The 26,903-nt window shown below is 32.1% G+C and overlaps 1 protein-coding gene across 4 annotated transcripts in view; it reads right to left on the minus strand.

Annotated features, from left to right (window-relative positions):
* The window catches only part of LOC143067158 (neuroligin-4, X-linked-like), a 245,086-nt gene that overhangs the window by 127,765 nt on the left and 90,418 nt on the right, over positions 1-26,903 (minus strand). Inside the window, exon 1 of one of the 4 annotated variants that reach the window (XM_076240218.1) lies at positions 16,640-18,044. The exons of the other annotated variants lie outside the window; for them this stretch is intronic. Within the exon in view, the coding sequence (XP_076096333.1) occupies positions 16,640-17,087 (448 nt within the window). The 5' untranslated portion in view covers positions 17,088-18,044. Of the gene's footprint in view, positions 1-16,639; positions 18,045-26,903 lie in introns of those variants that run through there. 4 annotated transcript variants of the gene reach the window in all.

Below are 26,903 nucleotides of genomic sequence, written 5' to 3' on the forward strand. Positions count from 1 at the left end.
TAGAAGTGTTTCGTAATTTTAAGTCTGAAATAGACAAAGAAGCGTATTTGCATAATTAAAAGCCCTCTCTAGGTTCTCTTGGTTTTAGTTTGGGCCAGGCTTTGGTTCAGTTCAATCGATGTATGCTTATTCAACAGTTGTATACTATTATTGCCTTTATTTACAGATTCTAAATGGTCAGAGTAGAAAGAAATTCTAGAAAGGACACCAAGTCCTAGCAAAACCGTCAAGCGGAATTAAGAAAATTTAATCATTTCATTTGACGTTAATTATATATTTCATATATTATTGAAAATCACAATATGATGCATCTTTTTTTATTTACAATTGAATGAATCCGATCAATGTAAAACTTTAAATTTCCAGTATAAGTTAACAGAATATCATCTTTATAGCAAGTGGTGAAAGTAAGACAGATGTGTGCTTCTTCCATTCTTCTTAAGAATCAAAGTGTGAATAGATATAGGAAGATGTGGTATGAGTGCCAATGAGACAGCTGTTCATTAAAATAACAATTTATAAAAGTAAATCATTATAGGTCAAGGTACGGCCTTCAACACGGAGCCTTGACTGACACCGAACAAAATTACTAGTGTAAAACCATTCAAACGGGAAAACCAAAGTTCTCATCTATATTAAAAAAACAAGAACCAAGAAACACGTAAAAATCACATAAACAAAGTTAACGACAACTACTGTACATCAGATTCCTGACTTAGGACAGGTGCAAACATATGCAGTGGGATTAAACGTTTTAATGGTACAAAACCTTCTCCCTTTTACTGAAACAATAGTATAACATCACCACATAGAAAAGTGAAGTCTGTTTCATATGCATTTAGGAAATAGTCGTAAAAGTGAAAATGTTGGTTACTATATGAATACAGAGTGACTTAAAAAATTCTACCGAACGTAACAAATATGTTCTCATACCAAAATTCAAGCATCTTGATAGTGGTAGTTTTAGAAACTTGTTTTTAAGAATTAGGTTATTATTTTATACATACGTATAAAAGTAAAACAAATATACCCAACTCCAATGTGAATTAAGAAAGGAAAGTACACTGACAAAATCAAACTTCGCCAACCAACGGAACAACCGTCATTCTCCTGACTTGGTACAAGTATATTCCGTAGAAAAGGATGGATTAGGCTTGGTTTTATATCTATTCAAACTTTCTACTTGTATGACTTAAGCACCTCGAATTTTAAACTCGAGACCATCTTATACGATTTGTGTAGAAGATTATTGATTTATAAGGTCTTGGAACTTACCGATTAAATTTTTAAGAAAAAGGACGAGACATATAAAATAATCTGGTTCAAACAAATTAATGTATTCAGAATAAACAAATTAATGTATTTAGAATAATAAATGAAATATATTTTGACAATACGTATACAATTGAAAGGTACATAATATTTTTAGCGAAAACTATTAATTGATGTAATCATAGAATTAATTTTCGTTTAGTTGGAAAGAAGTCACGCACTTACAAATGTAATTATCTTTTTAATGTTAATTACTTTGTGGCCTAATTATCTGAATTAATTCATGAAACATGTGTTCATAATTGTAGATATAGTATATGATTTATATGTATTCAGACAAACTCCTGCTCGTCTGGTAAAGTTTAGTACGTGAATAAGTATAGCCAAGGAGGTTATATAGCTAAACAACATTAAAGGGTTGAAAAATTCATACTTAGTACAATCACTACATAATCACTGCACACTTTTGTAATTAAATTGGGAAAGGAAATGGGGAATGTGTCAAAGCGACAACAACCCGACCATAGAGCAGACAATGTTTGGTTATAGTTATTACACAACTACATATGACTGATACGTGAAATATTTTTTTTACTTCTACAGTGATCGGATTTATAGAGTGAAAGCCATCTTAAATCTTTGTCTTCTTCAGTTTCAGAAAACCATCAACATACTGATGTTTACTTTCCGGCGTTTGACTGGTTATTGTTTTCCAAATTTATGTATTTATCAATACAGCTATACATAGATTGTCATTTTTTTTGTATTCCATATTTTTGTATCTTTGTTATAATATTAATTTTTACAAATTTTCTTTGTTTTTTATTTATATTTTTCTAATATTTCATTTTTTATGTTATTTTTAATTTAAGATAAAAACATTCTGTATTGGTTTTTTGTTATGACTAGTTCCAGTCTTTAATTGTTTGACAAAAGAAAGAACATTTGTAGCTGTCTTTGTTACATTGGATTTGTATGTAAGCATCTTTATTGGTGGATCTTGTGATGGACCGACTCTTTTGTAATACATTGTGATGGAATAGCAATATGTTCGTTTGTTATTTTGTGGAACATTATTAGCCTTGTTCTTAGCCGGTGTTCTTGTAATGTTTGCCATTTCATGGTGTCTTCCATTTCAGAAACACTGCTGGTATTGTGATGTCTGTTACACTTTACGACAAAAGAGATGATTTCAGCTTTCCAATTGTGAACTTTCCATTTCTAAGTAGCAACATTCCAGCAGCACCTGCATACGGGGTATATATCTCCCAATTGATACGATATTCCCGTGCTTGCATTTCCTATCATGATTTTCTTGATAGAGGTTTGCTGCTCACAAGGAAGCTATTAAACCAAGAGTTCCAAATGGTGAAGTTGAAATCATCCCTTCGTAAATTTTACGGACGCCATCACGAGTTGGTTGACCGTTATGGAATAACCGTTTCACAAATGATATCGGATATGTTCCTTACGTCGTAACTACAATCCCCTTCCCTTTCATGAATATGACCTACCGAATTAGACTATTTACCGGATTTGTAATCACTTAAGCAACACGACGGGTGCCACATGTGGAGCAGGATCTGCTTACCCTTCCGGAGCACCTGAGATCACCCCTAGTTTTTGGTGGGGTTCGTGTTGTTTATTCTTTAGTTTTCTATGTTGTGTCGTGTGTACTATTGTTTTTCTGTTTGTCTTTTTTATTTTTAGCCATGGCGTTGTCAGTTTGTTTTAGATTTATGAGTTTGACTGTCCCTTTGGTATCTTTCGTCCCTCTTTTACACGCATACCTTGCCGTGATCGTATGTGTTCGCTCTTATAGGGGTCCCATAAAGTACAGCAGTATTCTAGTTTGGGTCTTATAATGGTTTGGTATGCTCTTTCTTTTATGTTTTGTGACTGGACTTTGAGATTTCTTCTGATAAAACATACATATTTATTTGCTTTGGCAGCTGTTTGTTGGATGTGGGTGTTCCATTTTAAATCTTAAGAAATTGTGACACCTAAATATTTAGCATGTTTTACTAATTCTAATATGTGCCCATACATTTCGTAGTAGAAGTGGATGGGAGTTTTCATTGTTGTTATGTGCATGATGTTGCATTTTTCTGGGTGGAAAGACATGAGCCAGTCTTGCTCCCATTGTATGGCGGCTTCTAAATTCTTGAAGCTTGAGACAGTCGTTTTGAGATTTAATTTGTCTATAAATTATACTGTCATCTGCGAAGAGTCTGATTTTACTATGTTTGATGTATTCAAGAAGGTCATTTATGTAAATAAGGAAGAGTATGGGTCTTATCACTGTACCCTGTGGCACACCTGAAGTGACTGGTATTTTTGAAGATGTCATGTTTTCTAAAAATACTGCTTGAGTTCTGTTTGAAAGAAAGGATTCGACCCAGTTTACGATTTGCTCTGATATGCCAAAGTATTTCATTTTATATAGTAATCTTTTGTGTGGTACCTTGCTTTGGCAAAATCCATGATTATGAGATCTGTTTGTATGTTTTAGTCATTGTTTTCGAATAATTCATGTATCAGTGAGATAACTTGAGACTCACATGATCGCTTTGCTCTTAATCCATGTTGTAATTCATAGTGTGTTATTGGTTTCGAGATGTTGCATTATGCTGCTTGCAAAGATGTGTCCAAGTAAGTTGCAAGCTATGCATGTTAAGGATATAGCTCTGTAGTTAACATGGGTTATGTTTATCCCCTTTTATGAATGCAGGTGTGACACTTGCATGGTTCCAGTCAGATGGTGCTTTTCCTGTCTCTAATGATCTGGTGAATATTAATGTGAGGATTTCTGTACACATTTCAATGTTTTGTTTTAGTACTTTGCCTGCGATGGTATCAGGACCAGTAGCTTTAATAGGTTTTATGTTTTTGATAAGTTTATAAACACCATCCCTAGTTATTGCTATGGTTCTCATTTTTGGATGAATACTAGGACCTTTATCTAGAATGTATTTGCCTCAGATGTAAAAGCTGGCTGAATTTGTTTGTTCAGTATGTTCACTTTCTCAGATGGATTTGAGTGCAATGTACCTTCACTTCTTAGAGGAGTTATGCCGGTATTTTCATTTTTCTGGCTTTTGATATAAGAATATAGCTTTCGTTGGTGTATTTTTGAAGCATGGTTGGTTTGGTTGCTGTATTTCAATATCAAAGATCATATTTTCTATATATTGCCAGTAAGAGTTTCTTATTTTTTTTTTTGGAGCTTGGTTTAAATTTCTTAATATTGTTTTTTGTACTTGCGATTTCCTTTTTTCTTTTTGTTTTTTTGTTTTTCTTGTTACTTAGCTATTTAGTTGGTTATTTACCCAAGGTAGTTTTGATTTATGACTAATGCTTTTTTAGGAATATTCTTATCAATATACTTTTGGATGTTTGTCTTTAAAGTATTCAATAGTTCACCGAGACTCATTTTATATTGATCTTGTTTTAGCTGTTTGTATGTTTCAGTGAGTTTTTTTTTCTATTTGGTCCCAAATTGCCTTTTTGTAGTTTAATATTATGTTAGCCTGTTGTTTATTTTGAGGCAGTGCTAAATTTATTTCACTGTAAACGATGTCATGGTCGTTCGCTCCAATTCGATGTCATGGTCGTTCGCTCCAATTGGTGGTTATGTTTCGACTCGATTGTCTTATTGCTACTACAATTTGATATTAATTAGTATTGTAATTTTCACTGTTAAAAATAAGCGTTAGATAAGTTAGACAAATCTAATCTTGAAGTTCATCTGAATTCTTTCTTTATTTTTGGGAACTCGTTTTTTAATGTTATGTAATGTCATTTTAATGTTATGATTACTATTGCCATTACAGCGGGAGGCTTGGCATGCCACAAAACCAGGTTCGACCCACCATTTTTATCTTTAAATGCCCTGTACCAAGTCAGGGAAATGGTCATTGTTATATTATAGTTCGGTTCTGTTGTGTCGTAGTTCTCTTATATTTGATGCGTTTCCCTCAGATTAGTTTGTAACTCGGATTTGTTTTTTTCTCTATCCATTTATGAATTTCGAACAGCGGTATACTACTGTTGCCTTTATTTGACATATGATGGATTGGTCATACACAGCAGGTCTAGTGTTGTGTCGTTTCTGGTGTTCTTGTTTACTACCTGTGTAAATATGTCAAGGAGTTGTTGGTGTAGTGAAGCATCATGTTTACAAGGTATAACTGCTGGTGTATTCCAGTCTATGTGGCCAAGATTGGAATCGCCACTTACCCAGATATTTGGGTTCGTTTTTTTGCATAAGACTCTATTTAGTGAGATAGCAAGTTGTTCTAGGGATTCTCCTTTATCGGATGGTGGTCGATAGGAGGAAACAAAGGTAGAGTGATTTGTTTCCTTCATATGAAATTTTCGCCCACACCTTTTTACAATTTATATCGAGCTCTAGGTTAGTACCCGTGTTTGCGATTTGTGTAGATGGTTTGAGATAGCCATCAACTATCCATCATGATCTTTTCTGTTTTTTTTTTTGTATAGATGTTGTATTTGGAGGCTGGGATGTATTCGTATGGAGAGGTATCATTTGAAAGCCATGTAGTACCACATATAATGCTTGGTTTTTTACAAGAGTCAATGATAAGTTCTACTTCAAGTTTTTTGTTCTTTATTGACGGAAAATTTATCGAAAGTACTCTTAGTGGTTCTGAGTTTTTTGCTGTACGATTGCCTTTTTTTCTTTTTGGTTTGCTTTTTTTATGGTGATGATATGTTTTGATCTTCTGGATTGGTGATGAAGAATGTGTTGGTAATCCGATATCAATGATTTCATTTTCAGAATCCATGTTTATTTCTAATGCTGAGTAAGTATTTGACAATTCAAGTATGGTACTATTGAAGAATGTGTTGGAGAAGTTTGGCATACCACAGTTTATATGGTACCCTTGGTCACAGCATAAAGCTTTTTGTTTCCAAGTGCAGGCTTTATTGTATGATTCACATGGATATTTTGGTGGACCAGGGTTTGGCCCTGGTGCATACGAGTTTGTTAGGAGAATGTGACATAGGTTGTCAATACCAGTCTATCATGTTTGATGGTTTTAGTTTTTTTTGTAAGTACAATCATAGTTTTTGTGTATATATTTGACTTACATTTCTCTTGGTTAGATACTGTTATTGACCAAGATGTATCTGGTGCTTCCCTATTTTCTTTGATGTTTCTATTTAAGCTAACAGTCTTGCAGTTGACAATTTGACAAAAACAATGTGAGTATGGTGGATGTCAGTAGTAAAGACTAGAAAATAGCAGGCAGTTAATTAAGATAGAATTACTATTAGTTCTTCGTCCCTTGGGCAACACAAGGGTACAAGGTAACTGTCTCGATTAAGCCATGTTTGTTTAGATAGTTTATGAAGATTTGTTTACTTCCGGTTTACATGTGTTACATGATCAAAATTGGCGGTAGGTATTGTGAACTTGAAAATATAAAAGAATTCGGCTTTAAGGTATTTGAGTGATATAAATGAATGAGAATATACGTGTTATTGTAAAAATATGATGTTTTTTAAGTATGGTTACTTAATGATTTGTATCAAACAAATTTAAACTCTTTTCAACGAGACAAATTCGGGCCAACTTCCTGTCCCAGGCATGTCGCCTCAATACATGACACTGAATAATGTTTGTAATGAAGAACATTTCAAAACATTCTCACGTTAAAGGTTGCACTTTGTAAATACAGCTGTTTCTCAAAACACGCCTCTTTTGGGGAGTAATTGAATATTCATAGAAAATTCATTTTGTTTACATACTGGTTCCCAGTTATGCTCTCTGTGTTCCATATCGCAGAGACAGAACTTGGGAATGTTACCAGTAAATAAACACGTGCATATTGTTTACATTGAAATCTGTGGTAACCTTTCATTCGAGGTAGGGGTAGTTAAGAAAATTAGTGTAAGTTTAAACTCTGAGAAGTTCGGGGCATATAAACGTTGAAAATATGCCGCACAGCCCTATATTTTGACCTTTGAAAAAAATTGTGGTGCATATGAACTTTCAATTCTAGGATAAGATTTTTTTCAAAACTTCATAGTAAAAGTGGTACAGTTTTAGCCGTAAAAGGAGTTCCTATGGGAAATTGCATTGTCAATATTTACAGAAATGCAACCTAAAATATCAGACTGTTTTTTTTTTTAGAGAAAATTTAAAAACATGCTTGCATCAAACCATAACAATGTTTAATCTATGCTTGAATGCTATTTAAAACAGAATTGTGCTTTTGAGTTTAGGGAGATTTTAACAAATGAAAAACGATATTTCGGTATTTTCTCACACATTATATAAATTCATATAACGTATTATTTTCTATTGCTGCGACGAGAGGCGTTGTTTGTTATCAAACAGTGTTTAAAATAAATGTAGAAGCCCATAATAGGGAGAATACATTTTGAACAACAGATGTAGGAGATAACGCTTATATTAAAACCTGTATCAGAACTCACCCAATTATACATATTTAATCATATTCATTTTTAATATTTCCTGTTTATATATTGTATATAATCTCATCATAGATACCAGGACTGAAATTTTGTATTTGCGCCAGACGCGCGTTTTGTCTACAGAAGACTCATCGGTGACGCTAGAATCAAACAAAATTAAAAGCCAAAATAAAGTACGAAGTTCCAGAGCATTTACACCAAAAATTCCAAAAAGGAATGACAGATACAGCTTAGGTAATCTATTCCTGAGGTAGAAAATAATTAAATTCAAAGTTGATTTATAATTATGACCATATCAATGATAGCCCATGGCTACTAGACTGATGATACCCTCGAAAAAACTCCACTGGCCGTGATATCGACCCTGTGATTGTAAACAAACTCATCATAGATACCAGAATTGAAATTTTGTTTTTGCTCTAGACGCGCGTTCGTCTACAAAATCAGTGACGCTCGAATACAGTTAAAGTTAAAAAGGCAAAAAAACGAATTGCAGTTCATTATTTTTTTCCCTTCTATTTATTATTTTTCATAAACTTTTTCCTTCTTTTTATTATTTTTCATCAACGAATTGTACAAAATTGACAACAAACATTAATATTTATCATTTAACATGTAAGCATCATAGTACTTTCCCTTAAATGTTTAGGTTAACACCCTGCACGACTAAAATACAAACGGTTATGAAGGCTGCTGTCAATACTCTGCTAATGTCGTCCCATCATCTTAAGGTTAATAAGTTTTCTCAAATGAGGCGTTATGTTTTCATGTGTAGCAATTTTGTTTGGCAGAAAATAAATGGTTTATAAGTATTATGATCATTAATAAACAGGAGGTATGGGAAATCTATTAAAACCACTCAAAATTCTAGATAACTAATATAATTGCTTCGTCAACAAATGCCGAAAACAAATCTTCGGTGATCGGTAAAATACGATGAAACTGCATAAATCTACTCTTGATACACTAGCACGGATGATGAAAGTTCGCACTTTCTATATATTGTTACTCTGCTCAAAAAAGTACAGGCTATGAATGTTAATTTAAGTCATACACATATATAAGAATGTCTATTATCCAACTGAAATAAATACAACACTTCACAGCTTACACACTATAGCAACATTTGTCTATTGTATATACACTTATCAACGCACGAACATTTCCCACTGCTAATACAAGTGTTATATCTTTATGGGAAGAAATATGAAGTGGTATGATGTAATTGACAAAGAGACAGTCACTTGGAAAGAAAAATACAATATTATACAGTGCACAACGTTGGGCGATCTAAAATAACTCGCACAATAAATATGTTACAATGCCAAAGATTTAGATAAAAAAACCTGCAGTACAACGAGAAATAAGCAGACTAAAATAACTATTAAATCACAATCACTATAAGTACTTTTTGCCTAGAATTAATTAAAAAACAGATTTAATTGCTTTTCCTTTGTTTTATTTCAATGATATCTTTAAGCGTTCAGCTGTGCTACTTCAATATGCTCGTAATTGCAGTTGTTTTAGAATGTATCATTTAAAACTATATATCAGTTGTTTTAGATTAAGTAATTTATAAACAATATATCATGCACTTTTGTTGTATTGTTGGATTCTCATAATTAATTATATCAGTGGATGTTTCTGACGTATGATGAATGACTTTTACTGGTATGTAAATGAGGATATATCTTGTGTTCTGTAATTCTCATCAGAGACAGGACCTTGCTGAGTGTCGTACATTTCTTAAATTGTTTGCGAGCGAAGCGATTTCTTTAACGCAGATTAACTGTTGTTGTTACATACAAAGATTTGTTAACAATGGGATACAAATTTGAAAGCAATCTAAAGAGTGATTAATCTATCATGCCTATTGCAACCGGGATACATGATTGACTGTATACTTATAGCTTTGATTTTCGGGAATCGATATCTAGAGATCCCGAGAAAAGATTAAAGGTGAAGTTTTATAACGGAAAGTTACATCACAAGTCCAAATTATCTGTCGACAAATCGTTATGTACTACCATTCAGGGAAAATAGTATTCAGACTTTGTAATATTGTATTTTTGAATAGATTATAACCTGGTTCTTGGGTTCAACTCCTATACATATTACCCTTCAGGGAAAATAGTATTCAGACTTTGTGATATTGTATTGTTGTATAAATAACCAAGTTCGTGGGTTCTGATCCTATATAGGCATCTGTTTATATACTACCTTTCATGGATAATAGTGTTCAGACTTTATAATATTGTATTGTATACATAACCCCATTCTTGGGATGTATTCCTATATAGACAACTGTTTATATACAAGTACTACCATTCAGAGATCATAGTATTCAAGCTTTGTACTATAGAATAAACAACTCGGTTCTTGGGTTATATTCCTATAAAGACAACTTTTTACGTAAGCAGCGATGCTACTATCTAAACATATCAAGCATATAGTCCCTAAAGTTTAAATATACATAACCTGTCATGTACTTTATCACAAAATTGATATCGTTAACTAAATTGTGTCGCTTTCCTTTAGCATAATTGAGATAACAATAGAATCCATCAACTTTACTTTATAATATGATACTTTAAATTAAAAGGAAAAGTTTCTTTTAAAACAAAATTGTGCATACGACCAGTGACAAAATTTTACTGCAATGTTAATCTTTTTAGTAACTGTTGTATTCATTTGAATTAAATATCGCTTAGTGCAAATGTGTTACATCTAACCTTTCAAATCGATATTTTATCTATTGCTTCCCTTTTTGTACTGGTTATGTAAAAGAAAAAAAAAACTTTTCTATATAGTATCATAAATAAACATTTCTTTTAAATATTTAATTCACTGAATGCATTAGCCGACCTAAATGTACAAAACAGAATGTAATGTCCTTTGAGGCAAACCTTATTACAAAAGTTTACATTGACGTTTTTCCCCGTTTTTGTCTGAATCAAAGAGAATCTGCTACATCATTCATAAAATTATCAAAATTATTCATTAACTTTACATCTTATATCATAAACAAGTCATCACAAATAAAGTTCTTATTGAAGCGATAACACTTTACATTTGAAAAATCACCATACAGAATACCAAATTATATTTCACAACATTATACCCCAGATTAAGAATGACATTTTTAGCTATATATTTTATATTCCTGTAATTATCGTTTCTAAATAAATATGATCGATATATATATCCTGATAGGATCAAACGATGTGTGGTTAAGAAGGTGTAGGAATCGTGTGACGTGTGATAGGATCAAACGATGTATGGTCAAGAGGGTGTAGGAATCGTGTGACGTGTGATAGGATCAAACGATGTATGGTTAAGAGGGTGTAGGAATCGTGTGACGTGTGATAGGATCAAACGATGTATGGTCAAGAGGGTGTAGAAATTGTGTGACGTGTGATAGGATCAAACGATGTGTGGTTAAGAGGGTGTAGGAATCGTGTGACGGGTGATAGGATCAAACGATGTATGGTCAAGAGGGTGTAGGAATTGTGTGACGTGTGATAGGATCAAACGATGTGTGGTCAAGAGGGTGTAGGAATCGTGTGACGTGTGATAGGATCAAACGATGTATGGTCAAGAGGGTGTAGGAATTGTGTGACGTGTGATAGGATCAAACGATGTGTGGTCAAGAGGGTGTAGAAATCGTGTGACGTGTGATAGGATCAAACGATGTGTGGTTATGAGGGTGTAGAATTCACGTGTGATAGGATCAAACGATGTATGGTCAAGAGGGTGTAGGAATTATGTGACGTGTGATAGGATCAAACGGTGTGTGGTCAAGAGGGTGTAGGATTTGTGTGAGATGTGTGAAGAATCTAGTATTATACAATGCTTGGATTTACAAGCTAAGACAAGTAAAATGGAGGAAATAATTAGACCTGTAGTGAGTTGATAACATGCGTGATGTTTTGGTAAAACAAAAACCCTTATAACTTTACTGTTATTTTATATGTCTAATAACAAACGTTATCAACGTAAATTTTATTCCACGTCTATATCCATTTATAACGGAGATAATACAGACAAACAATTATTGCTGGTAATTAAATCTTTCTTTTGACATGCAAATTCTCAGACCCATTTATCATTTCACGTAATCACATTTGTCTTGGCTGGCAAACCCAAGGTATCATTTAAGGTAGATCATAAGTATATACTTTTTGAGACAGAATTTTCTTATAATATGCCAAAATGAAGATTTTACTATGCTTTTATCAAAAATATAATAAAATGTATGGGTCACCGTGCTATTTTTCAAGTTATGAGTCGTTGAAAATTGCCTAAATTTGGTTAGATTGTTCATGAAAAAACACATGTGTGTGCATAAAAAAAAAAAAAAAATATCTATGAGATAGAATTTTGAAATAAATTGTGAGAAGATAGGTTTTATTAAGTGTTTTAAGAAAAGAAAAAGAAAAAAGGGGGTCACCGATTTTGTTTTTCTTGCTACAAGTAAAAATAATAATGTTCCCTATTAGTCCAGTATATTTTTTTTACAAAAGAGTATCCCGTAAACGGCTCATTTGAAAAAATTATTCTAAATACAAAAGAAAATGATATTTGTTTACATATTTTGAATAATACAATAAATCACCAAGTTTTCCTTATCTAAATTAACAGTCTAACCATTAAATTACAAATCTGTCTCAAAATTTGCAGATTTGGGCAATTAACTTTGTACTGTGATTGTACAATCCAAGATGGCGGTAAACCATGTATCTACCTTGAAGTGCAGCTAAAAACTGAAAACAATAAAATATTGTTTGAAAAGATGATGTAGCGATCTTTTGATAGAAGAATATAGATTAAGGGACTGTCAGAAATATCGATTTGTAAAAACATGTGTTTAATCAACAATGATTCAAACAGTTTAAAAAATTTCTTAAGAAAGTGCTTCTTTAATACCCAAACAAAACCGTAATTTCAAAAGTAAAGTTCCAAACTAACATATTTAAAAAATAAAGGAAAATAAAATAAATGCGAATTTATTTCTTAACTTGTAGTTAAGGCTGTGCATTGCTTTTGAAAACATTTCTTGTAAATCATTGATATTGAAAATTCTGTAGTTTTATATCATACTCAATTAAAAAAAAAACAATTACATGATAAATCTTTTTAAAAAATGAGGAGTTTACGAAAAAGTTCTTAAACACGACAAAATATAATAATCTCGGAGATATTGTGAAATTTATGTATATTTATTCTAATCGCATCGCTTTTAAATCAACGGTATTATTTGATATTGCTGTGTTGTTGTTTTTTTTTTTAATAAATTCAGTGTAGTACGTTGTTTTACATTTCACTGTCTTTTAAGTATCTTTATCTTTCAAAACAACTTATCTTATGACAAGACTGAGTTATTGAAGGGAAACTCCGATGAAAAACGTGACAGTTTGGTAGCTTAGAGTAGCAGTAAATACTTCCGGCAGAATCGTAAAAAACGACTGATTGAGAAATGATATATTTTTATGTTACCCTTGGAGTCTCTGTAGATATATTTTTATGTTACCCTTGGAGTCTCTGTAGATCTATTTTTATGTTACCCTTGAAGTCCCTGTGGATTCCAAGATAATTGTATTATATATTTTTATGAAGATTTGATTGTCTGTTAATAGAAAGACATGTTGCTTATCTGTTTCTCGTTCCAGGTCGTTCAGGCAACACAATCACGCTACACATATTTCAGCTTTCGTAATCAAATTTATTTGATGAGTATTGAATCAATCTAGACCAAATGATACCTTTTCCCGCTGGAATTCAAATTTGTTCTTTCGGTGGATGGGGTTTATATTTATTTGTAGACAATACTGTTGAGTAGAATCTGAACAAATTAGGATTGTTTTAACTTGGTTTTACTAATGGCACTTGCTCTCTTGTGTGTATTTTCAAAACGTTTTATTTATCTGATGTTTCTTTTATAAATTCAGCAATCTTTGAGAAGCGACTTCTTAAAATGGAATATAATTTACATTTACTGATGACAAAGTTAAGTTAAAGAGCTAGTCCGATGGATAGTGCTCTCGGAGGGACAGTAGAAAAATAAATACTGCAATAAAATACTCAATACATGACAAAGTTTATTAATTTTTTTTTCTGTATTTTTAACATTTCAAACCTGTCTGACGGGGTTCAGGTGGTTTCTTTGTGACTTCAGTACGCTCTTAAAACCCTAATCAGAAATAAATCATCCGTGCTAAGACAACAAATCAAAACTATAAAATATAGAAACATTTGAAATCTTTCGTATATATCAATACAACATCATTATTTTTTTTAGGATTTCGAAATTGTTCAGAAAACGAAGAACCGTGCTTTAACAAGTTATAAAAGAAAATGTTTAACAACGTAAAAAATCCACAAAAAACACATACATTTTGAAAATGTTAAATGGAAAATGATTATAGTTAAAAGAGATTTGATTCATTTTCAGTAAGTGGTATATTTTTTCCAATTTAATATTTGTTAGCCTTCCATGATTTAGGGGTTTAGAGTTACTTAAAGTAGACTTTTGTATTTCTTCTTCTAAATTTCTGTCTACTAACGTGAATCAATTAGAATTGACATGGATACGTACATGTACTTTACCGAACGGATTTTTCTCGTTGTTGAAAGACTTACAGTGACTTTCAGATGTTAACATTATTTTTCTTTGGTCTTTGGTGGATAGTAGATTCATTGGCAATTACACAACTTTTCTTTTCTTATTATACATGTATATGTTGGATGTCATATTGATATTGTTTTTGATAACTATGGAATGTCAAACATTTGATATATGTAGTTTGCTAACAAGAAGGTAACAAAAGGTTTTCACACAATTAAGACTGCCTCAAATATATAGTTGAACCAACTAATTCTGTGGTTAACTAATTTGAGATTTGAGAATTGTTAGTATAGGCCTATATCTTAATTTATGGTTAATTTTTGGATTACCAGCTATGGTGGAGAGATTCGTCTCGAAATGACACACCTTGTAATAAATGCAACCTTCATTATTTTTTATAAAACTACAAATCTTTGAATTCAGAAAACTTCTGAAGAAATCCCAATACATACAATAAATTTATAATCTATAAAAATAATATTACTCCAAAGATATGTATTTCATTCATAAAATATACATGTTCCAATTGGTCCTCCAACTTCTCAACTTTTTTGTACTTACATGTAGTATCGTATTTGAGCAGCAATACTATATATAAGCGAGACATGATGACTAAATCCTAACTATAATTCCCTGTCTTATGGTGATTATTTTGATATTTTTTCAAATCCTTGATATAATTCTCTTTTGGCATTTTTCGCTAAGATTTGACCATCATTTGCGGAATTTGCAAATCAAGCATAAATAAACTATTTATTTTTTTACTTAAACGTACTAACCATTTACTCCTTTTAAAATAGTTTTATATTTTCTTTATTACTAAGTTTGCTATTTATCCTTAAAGTTCTTATTTCTCCCTTATTTTTTTTATTCAAGATTCTTTAACATAACACTTTATAATTGCATGCGTTCGAAGCGATTTTTGGCGATTTATCCTATTGAGGAACACACAAAGCCGAACCAAAACAGTTAAAAAGCTATATGGCAAAAAAGGACATACAAATAATATCCAAATTCAACAAGGTAAACTTTGCATGAGGGAGTTCTTGATAATTTCCAACTTATAAATGGACTATTTAAGAAAGGTTTGTTATAAAACATGCCAATGCCGAATTATTGCGTACTGATCTGATGGTACCCTCGGGGACTGATAGTCCATCAACAGCGGTATAGACCTATAGTTGAAAAACACCATTACAATTTCATGCGTTCTGAGTTTGTAACTATTATGTTGGAAAAAGTCCTACTATCAATTTAATTTGGAGAAATCTCCATGGGTATTAAATAACGTTCACCAATTTTGTATAATGTAAGAATAAATCTTAATTTCATATTATAATTGACGTCTTTAAATTCGTAAAAGTTATTTCACAGAGTTACTTTGTGTTTACTTAATTTTAAAATGCAGTTTTCATTCCTGCTTCCATTAAATGCTATAATCAATAAGAAAGAACACTTTAGAAACTTTATCAGTTAGACTGGATGTTTTTATTGTTTTATCATTTATCATTTTGTAAATTGTTATTTTATTGTTTTGTCATTTATTTCAATTTGAAAATGACTACAGTGTCTACATCAGATGTAGCAGAGAATATATACTTTAGTCTTCAAACAAAAACGTCAACTAACGTCCCGTTTCAAATGTATAAGCAAAGACAAATAATCTTTTCCTTAAGAATGGAACTTATCAGCCATCTGCAGGTGCTCGAATGGCACTTAAACCCTACGCTGACGTTAATCCCAAATGAATTGTCAAGACCAATCAAATAGAGAGATTTAAAGAACGACAACCGGCTTCCTGCCAGATTATTAAATGATCGGAACGGACAATAGAAATTTGTAAATAGCTCAGAATCACGATTTTATCGTCAGATCATATCTTAGAAGTATATTTCTTAATTGAAGAAGACTTGTATATGCAACTGTAGAATTATACAAAACATGTTGCGTTGTGTAGATGTTGCACGTGTCAGAATGTAAAAAGGTTAATTATTAAGGACTTTCAATCAGAAATAATTTGCAAATTAACGCAACAGATATTTATTTTCTATTTACAAGCAAATGGGTTTGTTCGACAAAAATTGATCCCATATCTTTTCCAGTTATTAAAAATAATGTATTATTGGTAATTATATTATTTCAAAGATGTGTTAGCAAATGTGAAAATTCTTGAATTTTTATAACATATATATATATATATAGTGATTAAATGTTTCACCGAGGATTAAACTGTTTTATAAAAAGCAGAAAGAAGAAATAAAATTGATAGTGCTTTACCTGGTATGGTGGTATAAATATTTAGGCTTAAACAGTCATCCGTCTGTGATCTGGGTTCTTTCGCTATTTTGATATATTCCTCAACCATATCCGTAAGAAGTTTCCCATACAATTGTCTTAAATCATACTTCGGCTGTGGACATATACCTTTTGGTTTTGAACAATCTATGAATTCGACTTTTCTATTAGGAACAGGGGCAGACGGCGGATGAAAGGTAAATAGAACATTTCTTTTCAAAGAGCCATAATCAACTCCATAATATGCCTCAACCGGTCTTAAATATGGCGCTGTAGGGAAATTAACAGTCACACCTCGTACCACACCTGTCCGTATAGGTATCTTCCGTTGTCCCCAACTCTTTTTCTCAATTAAACACAGACAACCCGGAAGTAGATAAGGTAACAAAGTAACGAAAAGTATAAAATGTAATAATCCAAGCGAACACATTTCTCTTTTCAGAATGTCATTCCAGCGTAAACTAAACAGCTGTTTTTCTTGAGTGTTCTACAGCTACGAACATTAATTGACAAGATGTTTTCCACATACAGTTATAAATATATACGTAAAACTTTCGCCTTTTCTATTTTCGAGCCAACAATTTAGTGTCATATTCCATTAGGCATGTAACTCATGGGTCTCAACAAAACCAATAGTCCAATTTAAATTGGCTTAAAACAGCCGTTTTTAAAGTGATTTATTCCTGATAAATGCAACTTAAACTAATTTATATTCACAAGCCAGTTACAGGAAATATCGGATTAGTCGAATAGAAATGAAAGTAAAAAGAAAATTTATATCGGTAGAACCCTGTCCATTGATCCGATTTACGTTATTTGATAATAAAGTCAGAAGCTAATATCCATTAGGAGCGTTGCTCCATTTAATTTGACTATAAATCAAAGTCCTGAACAACAACAAAGTTTTCTGCAAAAGAATATACGTCTATGCGTTCATCTTAATTGGTATATTAAGTAACTCCCGATGAGGACGATACCGTAATTTGCTTCGTGATTCCGAAACCGCTCCGGTAGTTAGTCTTCAATTCCCTATATATTTCTGATTGCGAACAGTTTCCTGCCGTTTTTAAATAAATGAACCTGACTTGGATCCTAAATATCTTATTCCAAAATAATCATTACAACCAGAACTGGCTGATTATTGTAACGGCATCTTCAATCTTGCGTCACCATCTGTCGAAAGGTATCATTTAAACTCATTTAACTTCGTTTTCCAAATGGTTAACCTCCTATCAGTAATAACTACTTTAAGAATGTCGTAATATAATTTCTCCTTTTTAATAACAGAGAAAGAAAGCAAGCACATTTATTTCTCTCCGAGGAAAAGATAACAACAATTTCTTTGTTCGATGTGGTATATGTAAAGTTCTGAGAATATTGCAAGTACTCTTTTTGATACAAATTGCGAAATAATTCATCGATATCTTCAAAGACAGTTATTTCCTCGTCTCATTACAATATATTTATTCACGTCTCTGTGAGACTTATTTGAGAGGATGTAGAAGTGTCATTATAGGCGTGCTTTAATAACTATGTTTCGGTAACTTTATAATGTTGTCAAATCTAATATGGACTGAGAGGTTGTTCAATCACACGAGATATCTACTAGATATTTATCGATACTGGCAAGGTCGTCTTTAGTTAAACATGACATGAATACTTGTGTCACAGAAGTGATATGGTTCTTGTTAGTGATTATCAGCTTTTGTGGCATAAGGGTGTTATTGAAATTGTAGTCAATAATTGCAGATGTAACCATTTTAGTATCAACCCTAATCTATTCTGTCATTTTTCACAATACAGATACAACGTTAGTCTCAAAACTAAATTTGTTGAATGAAGTGAAGCACTTTTATTTGCCTAATGAGATCCTTAATTATGAATAAGTAATAAGTGTACTATAGTTTTATGTATTAACACAGCTTCTAGAAACAGAAACGCGTAAGCCGAATTCGTGCGATCTAGGTTGCGTAAAGACATTGTTCTACATTACATTTATAAAGGGAATGATGTTTTAAAACAGTAGATGATATGTCCAATTACCACTAAAGACAACCACGTTAGCAATTTGCAGGGGTTAACCATGTTCAAGGGCAGCACTCTTTTTTATACAAGTTACATACGAGTTACATACCCTCATTTTGGAAAACATTTATGAGCAAAAATGTAACAGAATGAAATAACAATAAAATAGTATTAAAAGACTTAGCTCCCGAAACGGACATTTTGAACACAATCAATCAAATTAGAAAATAAAAAGACAAGACACACTGTCTTATACTTTACTTCGAATTCAGTATCCAGCTGATACTTGCATAGTACATAAGACACAATTAACTTCTAAGGATCGTAGACCAATATTACATATCAAACCTTTATATGTGAATATGTTTACTCAATGGGTTACATGTAGCTTCTCTGTACAGGTTCACGCTATATCTAAACTCTGAAATCAACACAACATTCTCCTAGTGACAAAAAACATAACGGTATTACAAAACTTAATTACTTACAAGGATAATTACCATGTTTAAGGAAATATTCAAACTAACGGACCTTATTAAGAATAATACCATAACATGATAATCGGTTATCTTTTTTTAATAACTTTTTATAGATAATGTCAATATGATTATGATACAATGGAACGAATATAAGGAACACACAGTCAATAAATTGGGAATGTCACTACAGACTTTTTCATAGTTAAAAAAAATGACAACCACTATGACTTGGGACACAAAGAACATCATCAATTACAACTGAAAATTCGGTAGCGAACAACAGACTATTTATGGTAACGTTTAATATACAGTTTCAACACTAAAATATCAGAAATAAGAAAACAAGAAATGACACGACGTGTTTAGTCATAAACTGTTTTTTCACAATCGTATACATCTATTGAAGAGGGTAAGGGGCACACTTGGAACTTATTACAAGTTTCAGATTTTTGTGCTTTCCAATGTCTTAATATCATGCGATGCCTCGGAACATGAAATAACAATGGAAGTAATTTTTCTGACGGAAATCAGGTATTATTCGATCAAGTTTGCCGTCAATACAGTCCTGGTCGATCACTTTTCAGATAATTTATATAAATTAGGGAATGTCTAAAGAGACAACAGAAAGTTTTCATTCCACAAGCAAAATTAATACCAGCTATTGGAAATTCTGGTACATTGTAATTAGAATGAACAGATATTAATTAACCGCAGGAGAGATGTCTGATTAAGACTAACATTACCGAAGCAAATAAACGAAACCAAAACGTGTCTGGCTCATTTGTTCGTATTTTAAAGATAACATTGTATCAAAATATCTATTTCAGTTGTAGTCTATGGAGGAACATTTGTCATATATAATTCTGACTGTTTTGTTGGAGTCCCGTGGATCGTTACCTACATAATGGAAATCTTCCTATTGTAAATTTAATTTATGAATTCAATTTCAAATTTAAGTTAAGGTTTGGACAACATCTGCTGGATTTCACTCCCTAAGATTAACGAGTATCCCTAGGTTATTCGTCGATGAAAATACCGAGGTTGTTATTCGGTGAAAATACCGAGGTTGTTATTCGGTGAAAATACCGAGGTTGTTATTCGGTGAAAATACAGAGGTTGTTATTCGGTGAAAATACAGAGGTTGTTATTCGGTGAAAATACCGAGGTTATTATTCGGTGAAAATACAGAGGTTGTTATTCGGTGAAAATACCGAGGTTATTATTCGATGAAAATGCACAGGTTATCATTTGATGAGGATACCTAGGTTATTTTTCGGTCTAGATACCCAAATTATTACTGACGAAGATACCAAGGCAATTATTCAACGCAATCACCTAGATTATATTTTAGGGAAGACACTTAGCTAATTATTTTGTGAAATCACTCACATAAGTATGCGGTGAACACGCCATTGTTTTTTTTTTCGCTGTAGATATCAAAGTTATTAATCGTTGAAGGTACCGAAATTATAATTTAGAGTAGACCCGGGTTACAAGTCGAAGGAGATATCCATATTATATTGTTCAGACCAAGGAGGTTATATGTCAAGGAACAAAACATATCAGCATAAAAACAGAATTCCAACACTGTTGATTTTAACAACATCATATACATGTATGTTTAAATAAAAAAATACACCACTTATGATACATAGTAACATACAAAATGAAGAAAGAAAATGCCATTGATTTGTATCGTGTAAAGGTCCTGCAGTGACCTATGGTTGTTAGTATATGTAGTCCAATTCACTTTGCTGGAGTTTTGTCTCATTTGCAATCATTTCACATTTTATGATCTTTATTCAATGTTAACCATAGAGCTGAAACTGAAATGAGTACAATAGCCCAAAAATAGCTATTAAAACGATCAAATTCATATTCCTCAGTCTACATCATGGGAGGTATAACCAGTTTTCTACCAACCAAACAGATTTTATAAATTGGAAACACATATGAGCATCCTTTATTTATCATACATATATATTGTACGATATTACACTCCACAGTGTACGGAAATATACGACATGCGTACGGAATTTCCCCACAGTGTGACTGTTCAGTTATATTTGGTCATCCTCGGTATTTTACATCGCATGGATAGGAAAAAGTCATTACATTCTAAGATCTCTCAATGTATCTAATTAACTGTTCAACAGCGTAGTATTAAACAGGGAACCAGATGATTCGGTCTCAGAACCAAAAGTGTACGGAATTACCCGGATCAACTCTATTGTTCGGATGAAAAACCAAAATTATTGTTAAAGTAAATACACAGAATTTTAGTCAAAGTAAATACCCGGATTATTAATCGACGGAAATACTCAGATTATTAGTAAAATAAACTGTTATCACAGAGATATGTCTAGCCTTTTTGTAATTTTGATTATGCAAATGTTGAAATCAAAAAAGCAACACTTTAACATCTTGCACAAGTTATGCAAATATTCAAAGTCAATGAACCATGGCTGAGTTACATGACTAAACAATCTCCATGTAAACGAGATGTGTCAATGCTAATACAACTGCATACCAAATACCATTGACTTATTATAAGTCGTTCCCAAACCTAAATAAAAAAAAATAACTTGTAAACTATGTTAAAGTTTCAAAATTAATGAAGCATGAAGAGGGGTGGGGCTATATAATCTCCATGGAAACATTACTTGCAAATGCAAATTTAATACCAAATATCATTGATTTAAAATAAACAGTTCATCTTAAGGGAGTTCGCTTCTTAGTTCTTAGTAATTAACTTTTCAAAACACTAGTTTATATTGATCGGGGATTAATAAAGGAATCCAAAGAGCAAAAAATATAATTTATATAGGTCACCGTGCTTGTTTTCGAGATATTAGCAATTGAAATTTTGGCGGGAAAATAGTCTCTCTTGACTTTTCATACCTTTATCATTGACAAGTTTCATTTCTCAAAAACAATTGAAAAATAATAAAATTTTTATAAGACTTTTACAGATGGCTTATCATTATACATGTAAAAGATTTACGAAAAGAAAAATGGGGTCACCGGGCAATTTTTTTCAAGGCCTACAAATTGGATAAAACCAGAAGATTCCGAAAATCTGACAAAAAATAAGATAAAAAATAAGTTTCAAAGTCACTAGACTGTGACTGAGGGGCGAGGCCAAATATTCTCCATGGAAATGAGATGTGCCAATGCTTATACAACTGAATAACAAATAACATTTGCCTACCAGTAATGGTTCCCCTTGAACTGACCTAATCACAAACTTATATATGATAACTTACAAAAATTTAAGTCAAAATACCATGACTAAGGGGGCGGAGCCAAATTATCTCCATGGAAATGAGATGTTCCGATTCTTATACAACTGAATACCAATTAACATTGGCCTACCACTTATGATTCCCCTTGAACTGACCTAAACAAAAACTAATACATGATAACTTACAAAAATTTTCAAAGTCAATAGACCATGACTAAAGGGGTGGAGCCAAATTATCTCCATGGAAATGAGATATGCAAATGCTTATACAACTGCATACCAAATGTCATTGACCACTTGTGGTTCCCCATAAACTGACATAATCACAAACTAATACATGTAAAATAAGCATAAGTTTCGAAGTCAATAGACCATGACTGATGGGGCAGGGCCAAATAATGTCCATTGAAATGAGCTGTGCCAATGCTTATACAACTGCATACCAAATATAATTGACCTACCACTTGTGGTTCACCATAAACTAGACCTAATCACAAACTAATACATTGTTGACGCCGTCGCCGCCGACGCCGGAAAAAGCATACTTATATCTCGCTTTTTGGCTCCGTCAAGGCGAAACAATAAAATACCAAGATTTTTAGTCATAGATATACCCAAATTATTAATCGATGGAAATACTCAGATTATTAGCCAAAGGAAATACCAAGATTATTAATCGACGAAAATACTCAGATTATAGAACAAAATTCATAACAGTGTGGTCGACAGCAAAACGTTAATTAGTAATTGTACTGAAAAGTTTACCTTTAACTTGTTTGTCGTGGGCGATGATTTTATGCTCACTCAGTCTATCGGAGGCCTTCAAGTGGGGATTTAAATAATCATTTGTTACACATTTTGATACATAAAATGAAACTTTCTTTTCACATATCATTTACGGAATTTATTTTAAATAATTGTTATACCATCACTTACAACAGTTTCACTTTTAAGAATATTAATGTCCAGAGCTGATATCAATAAATAATAATAATAATAAAAAAAGTTTATTCATGGTAAAAAAAAAACAAAAAAACTTTTAAGTTAATAGGGACCCGCGTTATTTCAGAAAATATCTTATTGAGAACAAAAACTTCTACGTTGTGATCATTTAAGAGTGGCCTTCTATTTATTCAATGCTAACCATGTGGGCTTTGGTTTTTTTTATATACCATAAATCGATTCGTTCATTCAGATATTTGTCAGTTTGCCTTGGCTCTTCAAGTCCAACACACAACTTCTCACGAAATTGGTATTTTTCTTACAAAAATTACATCCATGTGATGTATTCTTTTCATGGAGAATGAATGTTGCACCTTATTTTATTTGTTATCGTTTTTTTTTTGTGTGTATCATTGACGTATAAGACAACCTGAATCTTCTTTATTCAAATTTAAAACATACGAGATGGCAATTATGACACAAAATAACTAAATTAAACTTACAGCAGAAGAAAGATAATGAACATCGCTTTTATAGTCTTCTAAATATCGAAGACGTGTGGTCTTTTTAAAAATGATGTAAATTTATAAAGGAAACAACAAACAAAATAGTTCGAATATTTATATTGGAAAAAGTAACGGTGTGTAAATCATAACAATTATTTTATTTCAATGAAAATCAAACTGTTGAATTTTTTTCCGCTGCGAGCAAATTTTTAATTTTGGTCGCATTTTGAAAATCAATAAATCTTGTATTCTTGTTGGAAGCTGCACTGTGTAGTTTATACCCGTTTTTTTCAATGCCACACAAATCCAACACAGACAAAAAAAAATGGTAGGTTCAAGAAATAATTGATGCAAACTATACTTTATTTAGTTTTAACATGGATAGGCATTATATTCGTGATTATTTTTGCCCGAGCGATATCGAAAAACTATTATAAAAAGTGTCCTAGTTCAGTGAAAATGTACGTCATACTTATTTCCTAAACAAATAAATAAACAAACATTAATTAACATACAACACTACCAAAGGCCAGAGACTCCTTACTTGTATGATTTTGTAAAAAAATGCATCTTTTTAAACAGTCGAAAACAAAATTGTCTGTCCAATGGAAAAGTCGAAGCCCCAAAAAGATGAACAGTGCATTATAGAAACATAGAAGCTGGTTGCAAAAGTTGACGACAAGATCTATTTTATAACTTGAGTATGGCCTAATACTATTAACCTGAAATAAATATATTTATAGCAATTCCCTTGATACGAAAGATCTACATGTTGCCTTGGGCTTTTTTTTTTCTTTAAAGTTTTTTTGCTCTTTGGTTGGGTTTTTGTCTCAATGACAATTCAATTTTCATTCTTATCATAGATATAACTGCATGTTAAAATAAGAATATGAAGTGTGATAGGCAATCAGACACATTCTTTCCAGGGACCAACAGGCGTTATCAAGCTATAGGTCCCCGTATGGCCTTCGACCATTAGCAAAATACACACTTTATAGAATGAAAGCTCCAAGAGGTCTTGGGATGAAAAAAACAAACATAAAAGATGAGCGAGAAAAAAAATAGGGATACCGCATGGAAATTGGAAAATGGTCCGCAACATTAATTTAGTCAACTCACTTAGTTGAAATTAAAGACCTGGCGAATTTTAGCCTTTTGCAATGGATGTGATGTATTTTAAAAAAAAATCATGGTTTGTTTGGACATTTTTATAAATCAAGTCTTGTTTTTAAATTATTTGCAAGTAAGTTTTAAGTCATGAACAAATAATCACTCACAGAAAGACGTCAAATCCATCAACAAAAGAAAAAAATTAATAGACGACCGACAACGCACAGAATATCATGTATGTGTTCCGGACCATATGAGTATTTGGACCATACGCATATATCATGACCATAAGGGTATACTAATATGGTCCAACCATACACGTATGGTCCAAATACTCATAGGGTCCGGAACATATTTTATTTGCGATCACAAATGGACGAAGACGTCCATTTCTATGTAAATTTGGTCGATTTTTTTATATAGATAAGATGAATGCGTTTCTGTTGCCAAGTGTTTTTCACAAGTATAGTAGCAGTATAGCAGAACGGTTTAAGTTTCCTATATACACCAAATGATACATGTTTCCAATACAATAACGTAAATGCATGCAAATTTCACAAGGTTTAATCCAAATAGCTTTCTTACTATCCAATAACTTTCAAGTACGAAAAAGACAGGGCAGAAGTATATTTTGTCTTTATGTTTCGTATTTGCACAACTTTTGAAAGTGGATTATGCATTCGTTCTAAAATAAAATTAGACCAGATAAAAGTTAAAAGATTACATAACTCGACAATCGCAATTGTTAAATCCGAAAAAGATAATCAATCAAAACATGCATTCAGTAAGTCATTCTTTTTTCTGAAAGAACATGGCTTTGCGATATCTTATTATGAAAATTGATTGTCGAAACATAACAAAAACACAAGTAAAGGACGTTTAATTAATCAATATAAATCAAAACACAAATTCCTGATTAGTATTTCGAATTATTTTATATAGGCGTTGAGAACCTTTGGTGACCCCACGGTTTAAATGTTTATATTAAGGACGTCGTGAGCAATGGGCGTTATAGACGAACGTTCACCTAATCTGTCCCAGTCAATGGGATATTAAAGTGCGCCAATCAATGTCCATAGCCACACTGTTATGAATTCGATACTAAGTCAAAGTAAATACCCAGATAATTCGTCAAAGAAAAAAACCAAGATTAATAGTCGACGAAAATACTCAGATTATTAGTCAAATGAATACCCACATTTTAAGTCAAAGGAGATACCCAGATTATTAGTCGACGGAAATACTCAGATTATTAGCCAAAAGGAAATACCAAGATTACTAGTTAAATAAATACCCACATTTTTAGTCAAAGAAAATACTCAGATTATTAGCCAAAGGAAATACTCAGATTATTAGTCAAAGGATATAACCAGATTAATATCGTCAAAAGATATATCACGATTATACGTCGCTGAAGGACACGAAATTCTATGGTTCAGTAGATAGCGACGCGATTACTGAATAGGGCAGACACATCACGAACAACTTAGGCGAGATCTCAGATTATGACTGTTTGACTAAGAGTCAAAATTATGCGCTAGTTATTCGACTACAAGCATGAAATACCTCATTAATACATATTATTGTCTTGAACATTCGTGTGATATTTTTCGCTTGAAGTAAAATCCACTTATTTATCTTAATACTAAAAGACATAGCTAGTCATTTGACTTAACAAGTTTTTCTCTGTATTATTATTTAAAAATTTCAACTTTGTTACACAAAAACAACACGTTGAACAACTATAAGACAAATTGAAACCTACATGTCCGTAAAACAATGATCTAAATGACAGTCCCAATAGAACAAATTGATTGTTTGATACAACTTATGTAAATTATGAGTATGAAAGGAGAATTAGTCGTAATCAACAACTATAGCAGAATGTTATTATAGTCTGGAGGTCTATAATGAAGATATAACCATTCTGCTATGGCGTT

Source organism: Mytilus galloprovincialis, chromosome 3 (genome assembly GCF_965363235.1).
Source record: "Mytilus galloprovincialis chromosome 3, xbMytGall1.hap1.1, whole genome shotgun sequence".
NCBI classification, from domain to species: Eukaryota; Metazoa; Mollusca; class Bivalvia; order Mytilida; family Mytilidae; genus Mytilus; species Mytilus galloprovincialis.